Source organism: Nymphalis io, chromosome 10, assembly GCF_905147045.1.
Source record: "Nymphalis io chromosome 10, ilAglIoxx1.1, whole genome shotgun sequence".
NCBI classification, from domain to species: Eukaryota; Metazoa; Arthropoda; class Insecta; order Lepidoptera; family Nymphalidae; genus Nymphalis; species Nymphalis io.
The window spans coordinates 6628303-6645858 of record NC_065897.1 but is presented as its reverse complement, the minus strand read 5'-3'; the positions used below and the strand labels follow the sequence as shown (position 1 = coordinate 6645858).

General features: G+C 31.8%; 2 protein-coding genes across 3 annotated transcripts in view; one reads left to right on the top strand and one right to left on the bottom strand.

The window, feature by feature from the left end:
* Positions 1-17556, bottom strand: part of LOC126771045 (calcium/calmodulin-dependent protein kinase type 1-like) — a 370899-nt gene that overhangs the window by 352245 nt on the left and 1098 nt on the right. Inside the window, exon 2 of one of the 2 annotated variants that reach the window (XR_007669509.1) lies at positions 12933-17300. Coding sequence is in view for 1 of the 2 variants with exons in the window: in XM_050490718.1 (XP_050346675.1) it covers positions 17084-17300 (217 nt within the window). In the remaining variant the exon portion in view is untranslated. Of the gene's footprint in view, positions 1-12907; positions 17301-17556 lie in introns of those variants that run through there. The other variant, XM_050490718.1, reaches the window with a different exon arrangement.
* Positions 6615-12909, top strand: LOC126771041 (protein sly1 homolog). The gene is made up of 11 exons (XM_050490709.1): positions 6615-6781; positions 7050-7209; positions 7500-7801; positions 7889-7978; positions 8820-9069; positions 9164-9322; positions 9744-9919; positions 10485-10755; positions 11097-11232; positions 11953-12162; positions 12681-12909. The coding sequence occupies exons 1-11, from the start codon at positions 6754-6756 to the stop codon at positions 12789-12791; spliced, it is 1893 nt and encodes a 630-aa protein (XP_050346666.1). The 5' UTR covers positions 6615-6753; the 3' UTR covers positions 12792-12909.

The window sequence follows — 17556 nt, the reverse complement described above, 5'->3', positions numbered from 1 at the left end:
TGTGGTCTATGGTGCTAAAGCCTTTCCGGAATCCGGCTTGTTCGGGTGGCTGGAAGTCGTCAAGCCTTTGCTCGAGACGATTCGTAATGACTCTCGAAAACAACTTGTAAACATGACTCAGCAGTGAGATGGGCCTGTAATTCTTCAGAAGGGTTTTATCACCCTTCTTAAAGAAAAGTACCACCACACTTCCGTGCCATGCTTTTGGCGTTTGACCTTTGGCAATGATGGAGTTAAAAAGCCTCTGAAGAGCCCTGAGGATCGGTGTACCACCCGCCTTCAGAAGCTCGGCTGTAATACCATCATCACCAGGTGCCTTGTTGTTTTTGAGTTGTCCGAGAGCCATTCTAATCTCGAAAAGACTGACGTCCTGAAAATCTTCAGTGTAGTGTCGGGTTAGTCTTGCTCTGGGATCTGCAGCATGACTACTGACAGGTGATTGAGCTGTCGTGTACAGCTGACCGTAGAACTTCTCAACCTCTTCCAACAGCTCAGATCTTGACGTGACTATTCTGCCATCCTCAGTTTTCAGCCTTGTCAGTTGACTCTGACCAACAGACAGATCTCTGGCGAACACTTTAGAGCCTTTGTTCCGCTCGATGGCCTCTTTAATGCGCATTGTATTAAATTGGCGAGTGTCGCGAGTTAGAGACTTTGAAATCTCTCTGTTGATCAGCCGATAGCCGGCAACATCAGCTGGGGACGTCAGAATCATTTTCCGTCTTTCCTCCATAAGCCGTAGGGTAGAGGCAGAGATCTTTTTGGTTCCTTTTGTACGGCTGGTCTTGAAGGTCTTAGACCCAGCCGTACGGACAGTTTCCACAAGCCTGTCGTTGTATGTGTCCACTTCCTCGCAGTCTGCTAGGCAATCGAATCGGTTTGGGAGTTCGAGCTGAAAGGCTTCGGGATTTCGGATTTGAAGAGGTGATGGTCGGAGCGTAGACTTCATCAGTCGGGACCTCTGGAGTTTAACATTGATATTTAACGAGCCTCTTACGAGTCTGTGATCGCTCCCAGTTTTGACTGCATTGATCACGGAGACGTCATTAAATATTTGTCTTCTCGTCGACAAGATGAAGTCTATCTCATTCTTGGTTTTCCCATCAGGGCTCACCCAGGTCCATTTACGCTGACCTGGCTTCTTGAAAAAGGAGTTCATCATAAAGAGTCCCTCCTTCTCCATAAAGTCGGCCAACATCTGGCCCCGAGGGTTGCGGTCTCCAATTCCATGAGGTTCCACCTTTAACTCATCACCGAATCGTTTGCCCAGCTTCGCGTTAAAGTCCCCCATTACAACAGTGAAATGAGTCTTGTTGGTATGTATGGCTTTAGATAAATCCTCATACATGACCTCAACCTCTTCGTCGGAGTGTGTCGAAGTCGGCGCGTATACCTGTATGACCTTCAAAGAATACCGCTTGGTGATTCTGAGTATAAGGTACGCCACCCTAGCCGACACGCTCTCGATTTTCACAACGTTGTTAACGAGGTACTTGTGGACTATGAACCCGACACCACCTTGAGACAGTTGATCGCCCTCTCGGAAATAGAAAAGGTTACCGGATTTCAGGATCATCGTATCCTCCCCCTGTCTTCGGACCTCGGATAATCCGACGATATCCCAGTGTAACCTGCTCAATTCTTCCTCCAGTTCGATGATCTTCTCGTCGGTCCGCAGTGTACGCGTGTTATATGTTGCCAGGGCCAGAGGTCGTCGGTGTTGGTAACACGAAATCTGCCGGGGATTATTAGCACCCCCTGCCCCGCCGTTACCACAGCTGTTACCAAGGCTAGGAATAGCAGGGCTGCCGGGGACTAGGGGCCGTGGTTTCGTTGCGCGAATCATGAGGGGATATGCCATAATCGCCACGCTTGGAAGACGGTTTGGCGATCGCAGTAAGTTAGTCATAGTACTCAGAGAGACGCTGCTGCCCGTTCTCTGGTGTATATTCCCTCGGGTCGACTTCTACGCCCCCCACGGGATGAGATGGGGTGGTGATATTCGTCGCCGTCACCACACGGCAAATATAATATAATATATACATATACACATATTATATATCAATAAATAAATAATATATCAATATATAAAAATAACAAGTATATAATATAAATACATACTAAATACAATAAGAACGAATAAAAACGATAAGTCCTCAAACATAACAAGAAAGAAAAAAAAGTGAAAAGTACAAAAAATAATAAAAATGAAATAAAAAATTGGTGATATTTAGTAGAATACTGAAATTCATGTATTACCAAGTATAATGATTTGCTTATTACTGTTAATATTGTCTAAGCATCATTCAAATAAATATGGAGCAGATAGATTAACAAAAATTATAAAAAAATACTAAATGGCATTCGGAAACACAATATTGCAAAAGTTTAATTACTATAGCATTTATTTTTATATATTATTAGTTGTATTATTAATCAAAGGTTTTTTTAAATATTATATTAAGGATTATATTTAAACACTGATTATTATTTGTCAAAATAAAGAACAATTTGTAAACATAGATATTAATCACTTATAATAAAAAAAAATCCGGAGATTACTGTAAAAATTAACTTTATTTTTACAAAAACTAAACTAAATTTTGTTACAGCCAATCTGTATCATTTATATTATGTCATTCAGCTTTAATCCAGTTTTCTTTTAACGTTATTTCATTTATGAACTTAAATATACTAAAACCATTACTTATTTAGTTAAAAAATATATTTTTAAATATATATAAATATGTATAAAGCGGAATTGTACATTATGCAATTACGTAATATTGAAATGACATGAAACCATGAATTTTTGGAAAATTTTATTTTCGAAACAATTTTGTTTTGCAGCAATTTAATTGATGACACACATTTTGCAATTCATATTTTGAAGTAAAGCACTGTTCATTCAATTGAATCTACTTAAATAAATTCTTTTAAATATTTATTTGAGTAAAATTTCATTGAATACCTATGGTTTTGTTTTCTGTAAGGTATGTTTGATGTAAGATTTTTTTCTGTTATCATCGATTTAATACGCTAAAGAAGAAGACACAACACTATTTAACTAATCAGCCCCTAAGCGACATTTATAAGTAAAACCATGATTTTGCAATTCACCCCATGATTAAATAAATGTTCGAGAGATTTTCACTATTTATACTAACTGTTTGCGGAACTAACGTAATTACGACTTACACATTTACCTAAGTAAGTTAAAAAACATGGCAAATTTCTTATGATTTTATTTATTTAAAAAACAAATGATTTGAATATTATTGAGTATACATTTTCTTACATATCTACGAAAATAAGTAGTGAAAAATGCTAAAACACACACACACACATAAGTCGTAGCTTTACATTTAATTTAACCTTTTATAATGACGATCAAAAGTACTTGTTAGAGCATACTTGGATGAAGTGTATTGATTTCAACTGATTTTATGCAGATTACATACGAGGATGGATTGAAAAGTTCGCTGCCTCATATGGATATGATTAAAATATTTAATTCGTTCTACCTTAATTTTATTTATACGAGTATGACTCATTAGCTATACTTGTGTGACGTGCTTTGAAATGAAAAAGCTAATTATAGTTAACAATTTATTGAAAAACATAGATAAAAATGGTACTTTAGTGATTATGTAGATTTTTATGTAAATATTATAAGCCATTTTAAATGCTATGAATATAATATAAAACTGGATTGTAACATTTAAGAAATCAAATTATTATTCCTTAGCGCTTTATTTGTATTAAATCTGCACAAGTTTGGATAAAAAAGTTATAATTGTTTACAGATTAATGTAGCATTGTTTCTTATAAATAGTAGGTATCTATCCTCCTTCTGCCGTTATCAATGTCTGCTATCTGTCTGAATAGACTTGCAAAGGTTTTTAATGCTTTTTTCTCAAAAAACTTCAATCGTACAATAAAAAATTTTGAACAGGTTTTATCAGTTTTCCATTCATGTTCAATTGGACGAACTAAAAATTAAAATCTATCTACGGATTCCAAATTACAACTCGGGCAATGTTTTACCAGTGTAATTATTTTAAAACTTATTGAGCAAAATTTAATGTGGCAGTTTATAATTACCTATTACATAGCGATAATTGTACCTTCAATATGATATATTAGATCTGCCACCACACGTCGCTGCGTTATGTTCAGAAAAATAGAGATACCTAATACCTACATTAAAGAAAACGGCGAAAATCAATGGGGTAGACAGGTCTCTTGTAAAAATCATAATAATAATAATAATATAAGCCGAGATGGCCCAGTGGTAAGAACATGTGAATCTTAACCGATGATCGTGGGTTCAAACCCGGGCAAGCACCACTGAATTTTCATGTGCTTAATTTGTGATTATAATTCATCTCGTGCTTTACGGTGAAGGAAAACATCGTGAGGAAACCTGCATGTGTCTAATTTCACTGAAATTCTGCCACATGTGTATTCCACCAACCCGCATTGGAGCAGCGTGGTGGAATAAGCTCCAAACCTTCTCCTCAAAAAGAGGAGAGGAGGCCTTTAGCCCAGCAGTGGGACATTCACAGGCTGTTACATCAATAATAATAATATCCTGGGACATTTTTCACACACGGCCATCTGATCCCAAATTAAGCTTGTACAAAGCTTGTGCTATGGAAACCAGACAACTGATATACTACATATACTACTTTTCTTTTGTAAATACATACTTATATAGATAATTACACCCAGACCAGGACAAACAGACATGTTCATGCACACAAATGTCTGTCCTGGGTGGGAATCGAACCCACAACCTTCGGCGTGAAAGGCAAGTGTTCTACCAACCACACCAACCGGCTCGTCATCAATACTTACAATCATATACTTAAAATCATGTTTTAAGTATTTTTAGTTTATTAATATAAATTGTGAAGTAAAAGTAGCAACCTTTAAATATCCCACTATTGTCGCCACTTTTCTTTTTGTAACTAATAACAAACACCGCGCTGCTTTACCGAAGACTGGCTCTAAGTAGACGTATGGCACAGAATTTATTTTAACATTAGCACTGTTCGTTCTTTACTGTGTTTGTATATATATATGTGCATATTATTTGTGAATGCACGAGGTGAATTATAAATACAAAAGCATATGAAAATTCAATGGTGCTTGCCCGAGCTTGACCCCGAATTTATTTTATGGACATTTCAACTTACCATCTGAATGATGTGATAATAAATAAATTTGTGTAAATATAATCCAACTATTTATATGGTTAAACTGAGACAAGTGAAACATTTATTACGGCAGTCTCAGGTGGGCTTCTTACCATTTGCTTTTCTACTCTCAAGAATCGAAAAAAAGCTAATGAAAAGGGCTATAAGGTTTTCTTGTGCTTTTATCTTCAAAAAATATTAAAGAAAGAAGATGACTAGGGCACCAAAGTTTGCGTTACCTAAAAATGATCAGCCAATTTCGATATAAATTAGGATAAACATTTTGCTACAATGGCAGGTTAGACTAGGCTACTTAACAATTTAGTTACATTACGTAAGTATTATAATTTTATTCGTAACTAAAACGGAAATAGGATTACACAATTATATTCGTACATAACTATATTGAATTAAACTAGATTAAAATAGGTACCTAATTATTGTTACATTATTGTAAGTAGTACGTTCTCACTCACTTAATTATTCTTAAAAATCCAAATAACAAAATTGAACACATTCAGTCATACAACAAATCACAAGTCACGCCAATACTAAATAATATACCATCAAAACTAACAAAATGGCGGTTTTAAATTAACGCGTCTTTTTTTAAGAACATTGTTGTATGAAACAAGTAGTCTCCTAACACTATAATATATCTATAGTTATTACAATATTGTTTTACATAATGTAGGCCAGTACGCTAGGTCAGTGTACCACATTGAAATGTTGAGCTTGATAGTCTCCATCTCAAAAACGGAGGTTCTCTATTTCCCCGGACTACGTCGGGTCTTCTCCCTTCTAGGTCTGATCCTGGACGGAAGATGAAGCTTCAGGCAGCACTTTGTCCAACTGAACCTGAAGCTCATCAATGCTAATGCCGCCTGGTGCCGCCTCCTAACCAACGTGGGAGGGCGGAAATCACCATGTTAACGCATATACGCCGGTAAAATGCTCTCCATAACGCTGTATGTGCAACCATATGGAGTGACCACACCCTGATGGAAATCTTTCGCTGCCTAACCGCTAGGCCATCACGACCCTATTACCGTATAACGAAATAAATCAAATAAGCGGTAGTTTTTTTTTTTAATGAATGTCACACATAAGTTTCTTTTTTAAATCATCATCTTCGAATGCTGGATGGGAGGGATGACAGTGATATTTTTTGCACCACTGTCCTAAAAGACAAAAATCTAGCATAAGCCTACTTGTAACCTTGTGCATACGGCCGAGTGCACCGACTTTATTTTTTTAAATAGTATTTGGTAAAAAACACAAAATAAAATTATGATGATCCCAAATTAAATTACTAAATACTCGTCCAATCACCGAGAATCCAAGCCAAGTTTTTCATAAGTGTCATTTGTCAGAGCTGACGTGTCGACAGCAAATAAATGTCAGTTTGACAAACGTAAGGACATGAAATTTATAATTCTTGCAGTACATATTTTTGTCATTTTTAAATGATAATAAAAACAATACTTTACACCTAAATTGCAGTAGGCTAAATTGTTGTAATATTTGATGGCAATTTAATTCTTACGATAAAATGACGACCTTACGAGAGCGACAACTCAGTAAGTTATTATGTTCAGTACTAATTTTTAAGTGTATAACATCAGTATTACTATAAAAAAATCCCAGTAATAATATAAACCTTAATAATATTTCGTCTGAGTGTGTGTCAATGACGCCATACTCTATATTATTTTATGTACTCTCTAAAAACATTTAATGTTTCGATTTTTTTATCTGTACAATTTACTTACTCTTTTATTTTTTAATTATTTAGGCATTATTGTTTTCTTATAAATTGTTACTTAAAATTAAAAAATATTATTGCAGATGCCTTAAAACAGATGCTAAATTTGAATCAACCATTGACAAAAGCAGTGGCAACTGAACCCACATGGAAAGTGCTCATTTATGATAGAGTGGGGCAAGATATTATTTCACCGTTAATATCTGTTAAAGAATTAAGGGAATTGGGTGTTACTATACATGTGTGAGTAAAATTATATTGTCTGTTTAAATCCTTTTCATAGCCTAGGGTAGGAATATTATATGACAAAGATAATTTGAATAAAATATGTCTATGTTTGAACTCAAAGATAATTTGTGATAGGTGCGAAAAAAAATTAACTGAAATCATGAGTAGTACTATTTACTTCACCTATTGTTTCGAATTTATATATATATATCATAAATAAATTGGATAAGTGTATGATGATGATACATGATAATGATTTAATTCTAATTATATATCTTTTCTAACATAAACAAATCCATTTACAGACAACTACATTCAGACCGAGATTCTATCCCAGAAGTACCTGCAGTGTACTTCTGTGCCCCAACAGAGGAAAATCTTGGAAGAATATGTCAAGACCTCGACAATGGAATATATGACCAGTATCACTTGAACTTCATATCACCAATAACAAGACAAAAATTAGAAGACCTAGCTGCTTCTGCCATCCAATCTAACTCTGTTATGAGCATTCACAAAGTCTTTGATCAATATTTAAATTTTATATGCTTAGAAGATGATTTATTCATAATGAAACATCAACAATCGGATTCATTGTCTTATTATGGTAAATAATGAAAGGTCTTTATTCAAATAAACACTTTGTAATTGGCTTTTTAATTATATGTGTTATTTCTTTTTTTTTAATTTTCAGCTATAAATAAAGGAGACACTAAAGATACGGAGATGGAAGCCATTATGGATGAAATTGTTGAGAGCCTTTTCTCAGTGTTTGTTACACTTGGTATGCATTTTTTTAGAAATAAATTGGCTAATTTGGCTTTTTTTTTAATTTAAACTAACTAGCCATCCCGAAATTGAATGTGTAAAATTGGTATGGGTTTTTGCCATGCTACTTTTTTCAAATAATTATATAATAAATGACAATGGTCTTAAACAGTCAGTATCAAGCCAAAAAATGCAACAACTTATACTGTGCTACTACATTTTATTTCACACACTTTTTTCAAGTGTCAAATATTTTTTAATATAGAGTTAATATTACAAAATATTTCACACTTAAAAATATTCTAAGCTATAGAGATTTCAGCTAGTATAAATAGGAAAATTATTGCTCAAAATGCTTGTTATCTATTTATAATCCATATTTTACATATAAATAATAATTAAATACACAGTTGTTCAATTTAAACATTGGGATATTATAAGAATAGCGTATAATATAGTACACAAATGTGTGCACAAATACAAAAGCAATCTATTCCCTCATTCTCATAATCCGATAGGAGGAATTCTCAAATCCCACATGACCGGAATGAGTTGAGGCGCAGAACAAACGTCTTTATGCTATCCGAGGCACGGAAATGCACACACATCCAACTGCCAGACTCCGGAAGACACGGACTGTCAATTTTTCAAAATATAAACTTAATAACTTTTTATCTTCCCGACCTGGGCTTGAATCCAGAACTTACAACACAGAACTACATCCTTATATCACTGGCATTAAACCAATGAGGCAGTCAAAAACTTACTTTCCTACTTAACTACAGGTTACTATAGGGTAAAGTTTTGTTTTAGTTTAACCAATTTAATTTAAAGAAAAATCTGTATTTTTTTCACAGGTAATGTCCCTATAATAAGATGTAGTAAAGGCAATGCTGCAGAAATGGTAGCAAAGAAGTTGGACAAGAAGCTACGAGAAAATCTCTGGGATGCAAGAAATAATTTATTCCACGGACAAGCTGGTACTTTCAGCTTTACTCGCCCTATGCTGATATTACTTGACCGAAATATGGATATGGCAACACCTTTACATCACACTTGGACATACCAAGCATTAGCTCATGATGTACTGGATTTATCTTTAAACAGGTTGTTATTAAAACAGCTTAAAACATCTTGAAATTATATAAAATTATTATAAACAATTTAATACCACTCTTTGATTTACATTTTGTTTTTGTAGAGCAGTGGTACCAGAAAGTTCAGCACCAATAGCACCAGGACAAAAAGCTAAAACTAGAATTTGTGATTTAGACTCGAAAGATCCACTGTGGTCTGAACATAAAGGTAGCCCTTTTCCTACGGTAGCAGAGGCTATACAAGAAGATTTAGATAAATATAGGTAAATATCTTTTTTAATACACTTAAAAGTAAATAAGGAATTGAACTGTTAGCTTATTACTTACAGTAACAGCCTGTTAATGTCCCACTGCTGGGCTAAGGCCTCCTCTCCCTTTTGAGGAGAAGGTTTGGAGCTTATTCCACCACGCTGCTCCAATGCGGGTTGGTAGAATACACATGTGGCAGAATTTCAATGAAATTAGACACATGCAGGTTTCCTCACGATGTTTTCCTTCACCGTTAAGCACGAGATGAATTATAAACACAAATTAAGCACATGAAAATTCAGTGGTGCTTGCCCGGGTTTGAACCCACGATCATCGGTTAAGATTCACGCGTTCTTACCACTAGACCATCTCGGCTTATTACTTATTATTATCAAAATATTGAAGTTTTAAACTGATATACTGTGATTATTATAGGAGTTCAGAAGCAGAAGTAAAGAAACTTAAAAGTTCTATGGGATTAGATGCTGACAGTGACCTAGCATTGAGCTTAGTCAGTGATAACACACAGCGACTCACCAGTGCAGTCAACTCATTACCTCAACTCATGGAGAAGAAGCGTCTTATTGATATGCACACTACTATTGCTACAGGTATGCGTGTGACAAATCCTTTGTTTCACAGTAAAATGCCATTATTTTATTTTAAAGGAGAGATAATTAAGTGCTTAATTCTCACAATCTGTGGACTGCTAATTTAAATTTTATAATTGAAAAATAATATATTATTGATATACATTTAATAAGTAACAGTAACGGCCTGTTAATGTCCTACTACTGGACTCAGGCCTTCTCTCCCTTTTGAGAAGGTTTGGAGCTTATTCCACCAGGTTGCTGCAATGCGGGTAGGTAGAATACACATGTGGCATAATTTCAATGAAATTAGACACATACAGGTTTCCTCTCGGTGTTTTCCTTCACCGTCAAGCACAAGATGAATTATATGTTCCTGTTTTTTGGTTCGAATATATTTAATTTTGTTCTGACACACATGTCAGATTATTGTACCAAAAGTGTCTATGTTAAAACATCTATTCATTTAGCTTACAACAAATAATACTAGTTACATAACCCTATTAAAAAATCTTTCAATGTTAAGCTAATTTTTAAAATTATTGTAAGTAAATAACTCAAGTAATTTTTCTTTTTTTATTTCTAGCAATCCTCAATGCAATTAAATCAAGGCGACTAGATTCATTTTTCGAGTTGGAAGAAAAAATAATGAGCAAAAGTAGTGGAGTCGAAAGTAAAGCTGTTATGGATTTGATTACTGATCCTAGTGCAGGGACGGCAGAGGACAAAATGCGTTTGTTTATTATATATTATCTGTGTGCAACGCAAATAATGGACGATGATTATGAAAAATTTGAATCTGCATTACTAGCTGCAAATTGTGACATTAAGCCAATGAGTTATATGAAACGTTGGAAGTGAGTAGACTTATATATATATATATTAGTTCATGATTAATATATTATCTTTATTTATAATACAACACCATTCCACTTAAATACTCAGAACCAAAGTTCCAATAACAACTTCGCCTACATTCAATGTGCCATTTTTTCACAAATCCTTAATGAATGCCATAGATATTAATCTACTAATTAAGGTCTCGACCAATGATTTAATGTCAATTCATTTTGTTTATTTGTGTTTCCTTCTTCTGCTATTGAAATACAATACAAATTTTATAACATTATGAAATATGCTGTATTTGTAAATTTTTATATAAATGACGATATCATAAAATACATCATTTACTTTACAGAGGATTTACTAAAATGTCTAGTCAAGGTCAATATGAAGGTGGAGGAACCAAAACAGTATCCATGTTTTCAAAATTAGTATCACAAGGATCATCATTTGTTATGGAAGGCGTAAAAAACTTGGTTGTGAAGAAACATGTAAGCATCTTTTTACTTATGGAAAATAGAAATCTCAAAAAAGGTTTACTTCTCTAGTAAATTGAAGATTTATCTTCAAATTATGATTTTCGATAAATAATAAGTATTAATGATGACAGGTCATAACTTGAAATTATTTTCTAATATCAGTATTTGCGTTATAATAGTATTTAGTAATTATATTTCAGAATAATTCAAATGTTTTTGATATATACAATAAATTGTATATGATTGCTACATGTACATATATGATTAATGAAGAAAAGCTACATTAGAGATAACTAAGAATCCCTTGCTGGGTTTTCTAATTAAAATCTACATTCGAAACCCGCGGTAGATTTAAATTTTTTTTGTTAAATGACAAATCGATATTGCCTGTAAGCGTATTTGAATAAAGAAGTATTTGTTTTCAACGGTAATCAATCGTTAATTAAGGGCGTGATTTGCAGACACCTATGCGACTGGTGTCGCAAGTGTAAAGTGAAACAAATTCGTGCACTTCTGTTGATCTCTTTTGCCAAATTGTTATTCTCACTAAATCACTCTACAATATATTCACTATTATTAGATGTTGTTAAACCTGTCTGCACCCTAGGGATTAAATGCGGATAGTAATTTATTTATTTTGATTTAAGTGTTCTGTAAACATACACAAGTATTTAAAAAAAAAATAACAAAAAAATGATCGTAAAAATCAAACCAATCATTACTCAAATTAAGAAATTGCCCGTGAGCCGAACCGTGGAGACAGCGCTGGGGAGCAGTGGAGCGGGCGATAACGAGCTCGCGTGGCTGGATCCTCGTGCCGCACGCACTGACGGGGGCGCACGAGCTCGTGCGCCGCGACACCCCCCTCCCACCGATGCCGTCGTGTTTCTCGTTGGGGGTGGCAGTTACATAGAATATCACAATCTCATCGATTTTGCAAAGGTACGTTTCAAGAGACAAGACAAGTTTAGTATGCAAAAATTATCAATCTATGAATTTTAGTTTTATATAATATACGGTTTTTAACCGCGATAACACTTACTTTGTTTTATGTTTCATCGTAAATCAATTTACCGCTCCTCTTTTTTATTTTCTGTTTTAGAGTTCTTACAAGAAAACGGTAATTTATCTTAAATGTTTACATATTCATTTAAATTTATGATTACCGCGTTTATTATTATCAAAAAATGCGTGTTCGCAAAAAAATATTTTCTACATTATATTCTTAAAATATAAGACACTTAGTAACAATTGGTCGTGTATTTGTCAAATTTTAATGCCACGTGTAGCAAATTAAATACATGCTAAAAAAATGTTGTTTCACAACGTTATATTAAATAGGAAACACTACAAAGTTATTTTTCATTGTTATTTAAGAGTGAAAAATTAGACGATTGCAAGTTGATTTGTAATATTTTGGTACTTCTTCCTTTGTATAATTTTATAATTGTTCTGTTTAGCAACAAGCGGCGAGTGGAATAACAAGAAAAATCATCTATGGAGCTACAACTTTGCCAAACGCATTTCAATTCCTTAAACAACTTTCTTTATTGGGTGAGGAACTTCAGTAACATTTCCATTTATGAGATATTTATGAAAAGTTGTAAAATATTATATTATACCAAAATATTTAATTGTTTTAATTATTCCTAATGGGTATTTTATATTAATGTAAATAAAAGACTAGTTCAACAAGTTGGCATTTTATTTACAATGACATTGAAAATAGAGCTAACATCTAATATCTACTAAAACTTTTTATTGTTTAGAACAAGAAGTATAAAATCTAAAATCACAAGATTACGAATTCAGTATAGCATCAGATCTTTAAACAAGCTAGTATTATTATGCATTGTCACGTCGCTCTTACATTCTTTTTGATGAGGCAAACGATTCAACAACCGCAACTACGTAATGGTCAATACTAAATAAATCAGTACATAAAAAGAAACTTGTCGATATTTTTTATCCCAACCCTTAAAACTATTGTGCTAATTAAAAATTAATATGTGTTACATAAAAAAATTTAAAGTAATAACCTTCGAAAAATAGTGATGTGTTAGGTATGTACTTATAATTAATATATAAAATAAAGAAATACATTTTTTTATTCGACAAGGAACTTGAATTTATTACAATTAGCACTGCATAAACCTTTGTCGAGTAAGAAAAATATTCCATGTTTATCTTCTATAACATGCTATCACGGAACAAGATATGGTTTGGCACAGTGAAAAAATTAATAACAAGTGATATGTGGCTATAAGAGAGCAAGCTTGAAAGTAACCTAATTGCAGGAACCCACATCAGAGTATGGCAAGGTTTATTATGGTCAAAGAACACAAGGCATCTGTGTCTGTTTCAAATTTCTAAACTACAAGTCTTGATTAAAACAATTATAAAATATGTAATATATATGTCATCATTATTTAGAATTTAACAAATATAATCCACCAATGGAAATTATTAAAATATTGTTCATCATATTGTGCGCATAATACTTCATAATAGTAATTTTATACGCCTCTTTAAATTTTGTTACAACGCACAATTACTTAAGCTCTAGATAGAATGCCAATAAATTTCGTTTGAAATATAAAAACATTGACAGCTATGAAAGCAAAGTATAATATGCAATTTCTAATATCACGCACAACAATTTAAAATATTTATATAATGTACATATTATATAATAAAAGAGTAAGCCTTATGTTACTTTATATAAAATTTATCACTTTTTAGAAAGGCTAGTAAATAATTATAATGGCACAAACATAATAGATAAATAGACATACAAATTATCGATAAATCATTAACTCCTTACTTCTAAAATCAGTGACCAGTCCTATAATATAAAAACATCGTATTTAGAAGGCGCTTCAACCGATATCTTCTATAGACACATATATTATTATTACAAATAATAAGTACGTTAATTACATTATTTTAATGTACATTGCAATAATATTGTAAACTAATATAAAAAACTAGAATTTTCCACAATCAAGATTTTAAAGTAAACAATAGCCGATTTATCGTGATATATAGAATATTTTATAGAACACAATGTGGTTATAATTATGTTTTATTGGATTAAAAAAAACTGATAAATAAGATAGTGTCTTAAGTTTACTTGTCATATTAATCTAATGTTATATTTATATATACCATATTCATCAAAATGAGATTAAAAAGGACTAGTATGTCATAAACAGGAAAAACCTTGTCACAAGAATAATTAACAGAGTTCAATATCATAAATGTCATAGGTTACAAAAACATTAATTCATATGAAAATCAAGTAAATCTTACTTTTCTAAATTAAATGCTTAACATATAATTAAAGTAAAGTGATATTGTAAAGTAAAGTGCATAATGGTTACCCTGGCATGGATAAAATTTATAGAAGTACAGTCTACATAGCCATGTCAAAAAAAAGTTTTTTCATTTACATTTTTGAATTAATACATTACAATATCGTAACTCACCACAATTTTTTCAATTACATATTTTTAAAATCTATAAATCAGTTCTCCCGTCACAGCCTTCATGAACACAAATTACATTTCTTTACATTTATATTTCTGATAGAATTGTAAATATTTTTTCATTAGGAAACTTTTGGATATATGACATAAATTAATATCAAATTAAATAAGATGGACCACTCTATTTCATTTTGATTGTAAATAAAATAGGTGAAATCAAGTTTTGACAAGGTGTTGGTCGTGAAAGATGTGGACGGAAGACACAATTACTTGAATTAATTTTTTCAGATTATAATTAACTCAAATTATACATTTATGTAAAAATATATATAATTTCAATTTAATATGTATAATACAAATATTTATATTTTATATAATAAAAAGTTTTCAACATAATCCAATAGTAAAAGTGCAATACTGAAAAATGGAATGTCTTTATTAAAAGATATAACATTAGGATTCCTTATCGGAATGTAGTTTTTGTCAGATAACTACATAACTAAAATATGTATTGGAAAGTAAGATAATAGTTAATGAAATTGCTAAAGAATCATAAAAAATTCTAAGTCATTAGGTTAATGGTTGCTTGTGTTATGCTTAGCATGATATGACTACCTTATAATAACAAGAATATGTAGTTATAAAATCTCTGAACTAAAATCTATAATATATAACATAGATTGCACTTAGGTAACAATGTTGACCTTATTTAAAAAAAAAACATTTTGGAAAATGCTTTGTTTTTTGAAAACAAGTAGTTTTTACATATTTTTTTTTACCTATCTCCTTCGAGCTCTAAATATTTATGATTTTTTTTAAGTAAAAAATATAGCTTATTTCAAAAAGTGGAATTAAAAAATCGTGCTTAATGTTTTGATCTATTATTTTTCTAAGATAAATAAATATAAAGAAGCTATTTTGTGAATTCTGCATTAGGCCCATTAAAATATTAGTTTTCTAGTCTAACAGCAGTTACGGAATATTGTTATTTTTTTTCAGCGATAGTATTTGAGAAAAGAACAGTGACTATGATGTAGTCATTTTGTATTTATAAAACTACTAATAGATAGGAAGGAGTCAAATTTAGAATATTTAACTTACATATTATAGCATATACTTTTTAAAACAACTATTTTATTATAATATGGTTAAATAGGAAATATGTCACATACACACACACATTAATTATAGCTCAGAAACTTCCATTCTATTCAATTGTAAACAATATTTGTATAAACAAAGTCAATCCAATTAGATCCCACAGATGTTAACCATAACCTAACAAATACAACTATTGCATACAATCAATGGAAACAGCAGCTAATCACATTTCTAGCAATATTATAACTATCAAATTTTAATAACAAACTTTCAAATCCTAATATTAGCTGAAAATCCGAATTATTTAAATACACTTTTTGGACAGCTCCTTTTCATAAAACAGTAACAATAAATATGCACATTTATGTGGCTATAAATATGTCATATTATCAGCCCGTGAAGCCCAAATATCTAATGGCATTCATATAATGATTAATTTATATTTTATATTAACTTCCAACAAATCTTAGCATTATGGGATTATCACTTTATCTCTAAGTTATTATTAGCACAGAATGTTCAGAAGAGAATATTAACCCTCACTACTCATTTTAATTATTCAATAGATAAATGAAGATTCTTTCAAAGATTTTCATATTACACATGTTACTTTATTATATGTCATGTAAAAGTTTAAACAGAGATTATAAATGACATGGATTGAAGTTTGAGATTCCAAGAAGAGTAACAAAGCAAGAAGCCTTCGAAAAGAAGTACTTCAAAAAAAAAAAACAATTTAAGTTCACAACTTAAAAATACCACTTACACAAATTATACAGAGATACAGCTTTACTTATAAACATTGTTTAGTGTTTGTAATTAAACACTGATTTCTCCTTCACTAATTTTACATTCAAAAAAGAAGGCATCATTGTTTAACTAACCACATCCTTAACAACAATTACATTTGTAAAGCAAATAATGATTAAAAAATGATTTGATATCTATTTAAAAACCTCATAATTACTGTGACTAGTCCAATATTCTATTAAGTTTCGTTGATTATTATCAATAAGTAATTTCTAGGTGTATGTATTCACCCTTTGAAATTAAAACACTGACAAAAGTAATGAAGTAAATTTAACAAGGATACTTATTGCTGGCAATTGCCTCAACAATAAATATCAATTACTTTAATGTTGTCTACCAAATTAATAATGTTGTACCAACTGACAAGTTGATTACATATGTTTTTGCTGGGTGATCCAAATTCAGAGAAATATTTATCATTAAGTACCTTAATCACATTAGAAGTCGCTAATTCAGAGGAGAAACTATTGTTGGGTCTTGGGCTGGGCGTTGGTATTACGACTTGAACTGCTGCTGCTGCTGAGAATCATTTTTTGCATTTGTCGGATAACTGTAGTCGCATGATATGCTTGTTTCCAGCGGGACTTGGCAAAGTTCTTCTTAAGTTGCTCAGACACTGTACCATGAATATTCTTGTTGCTAGCTGCATTACCAGAAATCCATGGATGCGCTAAGGCTTGCCTGCAATTTTTTTTATTATATATTTATTTATTACCAACAAAATTGGACAAGCCTCAATAAGCTTATTATAACATTGAGTTTTTTTTCCTTTATGAGATCTTATGGAAAATTTCTCTTTTTTATTAATATTTAATTAACTGTAGAATTTATTTTTATTAGTATATCAATAAAAAACAAAACAAATACATACAAAAAACATTAGCAATTATAGATAACATTATATAATATAAATAATATGATCAAATAAGTTCACATA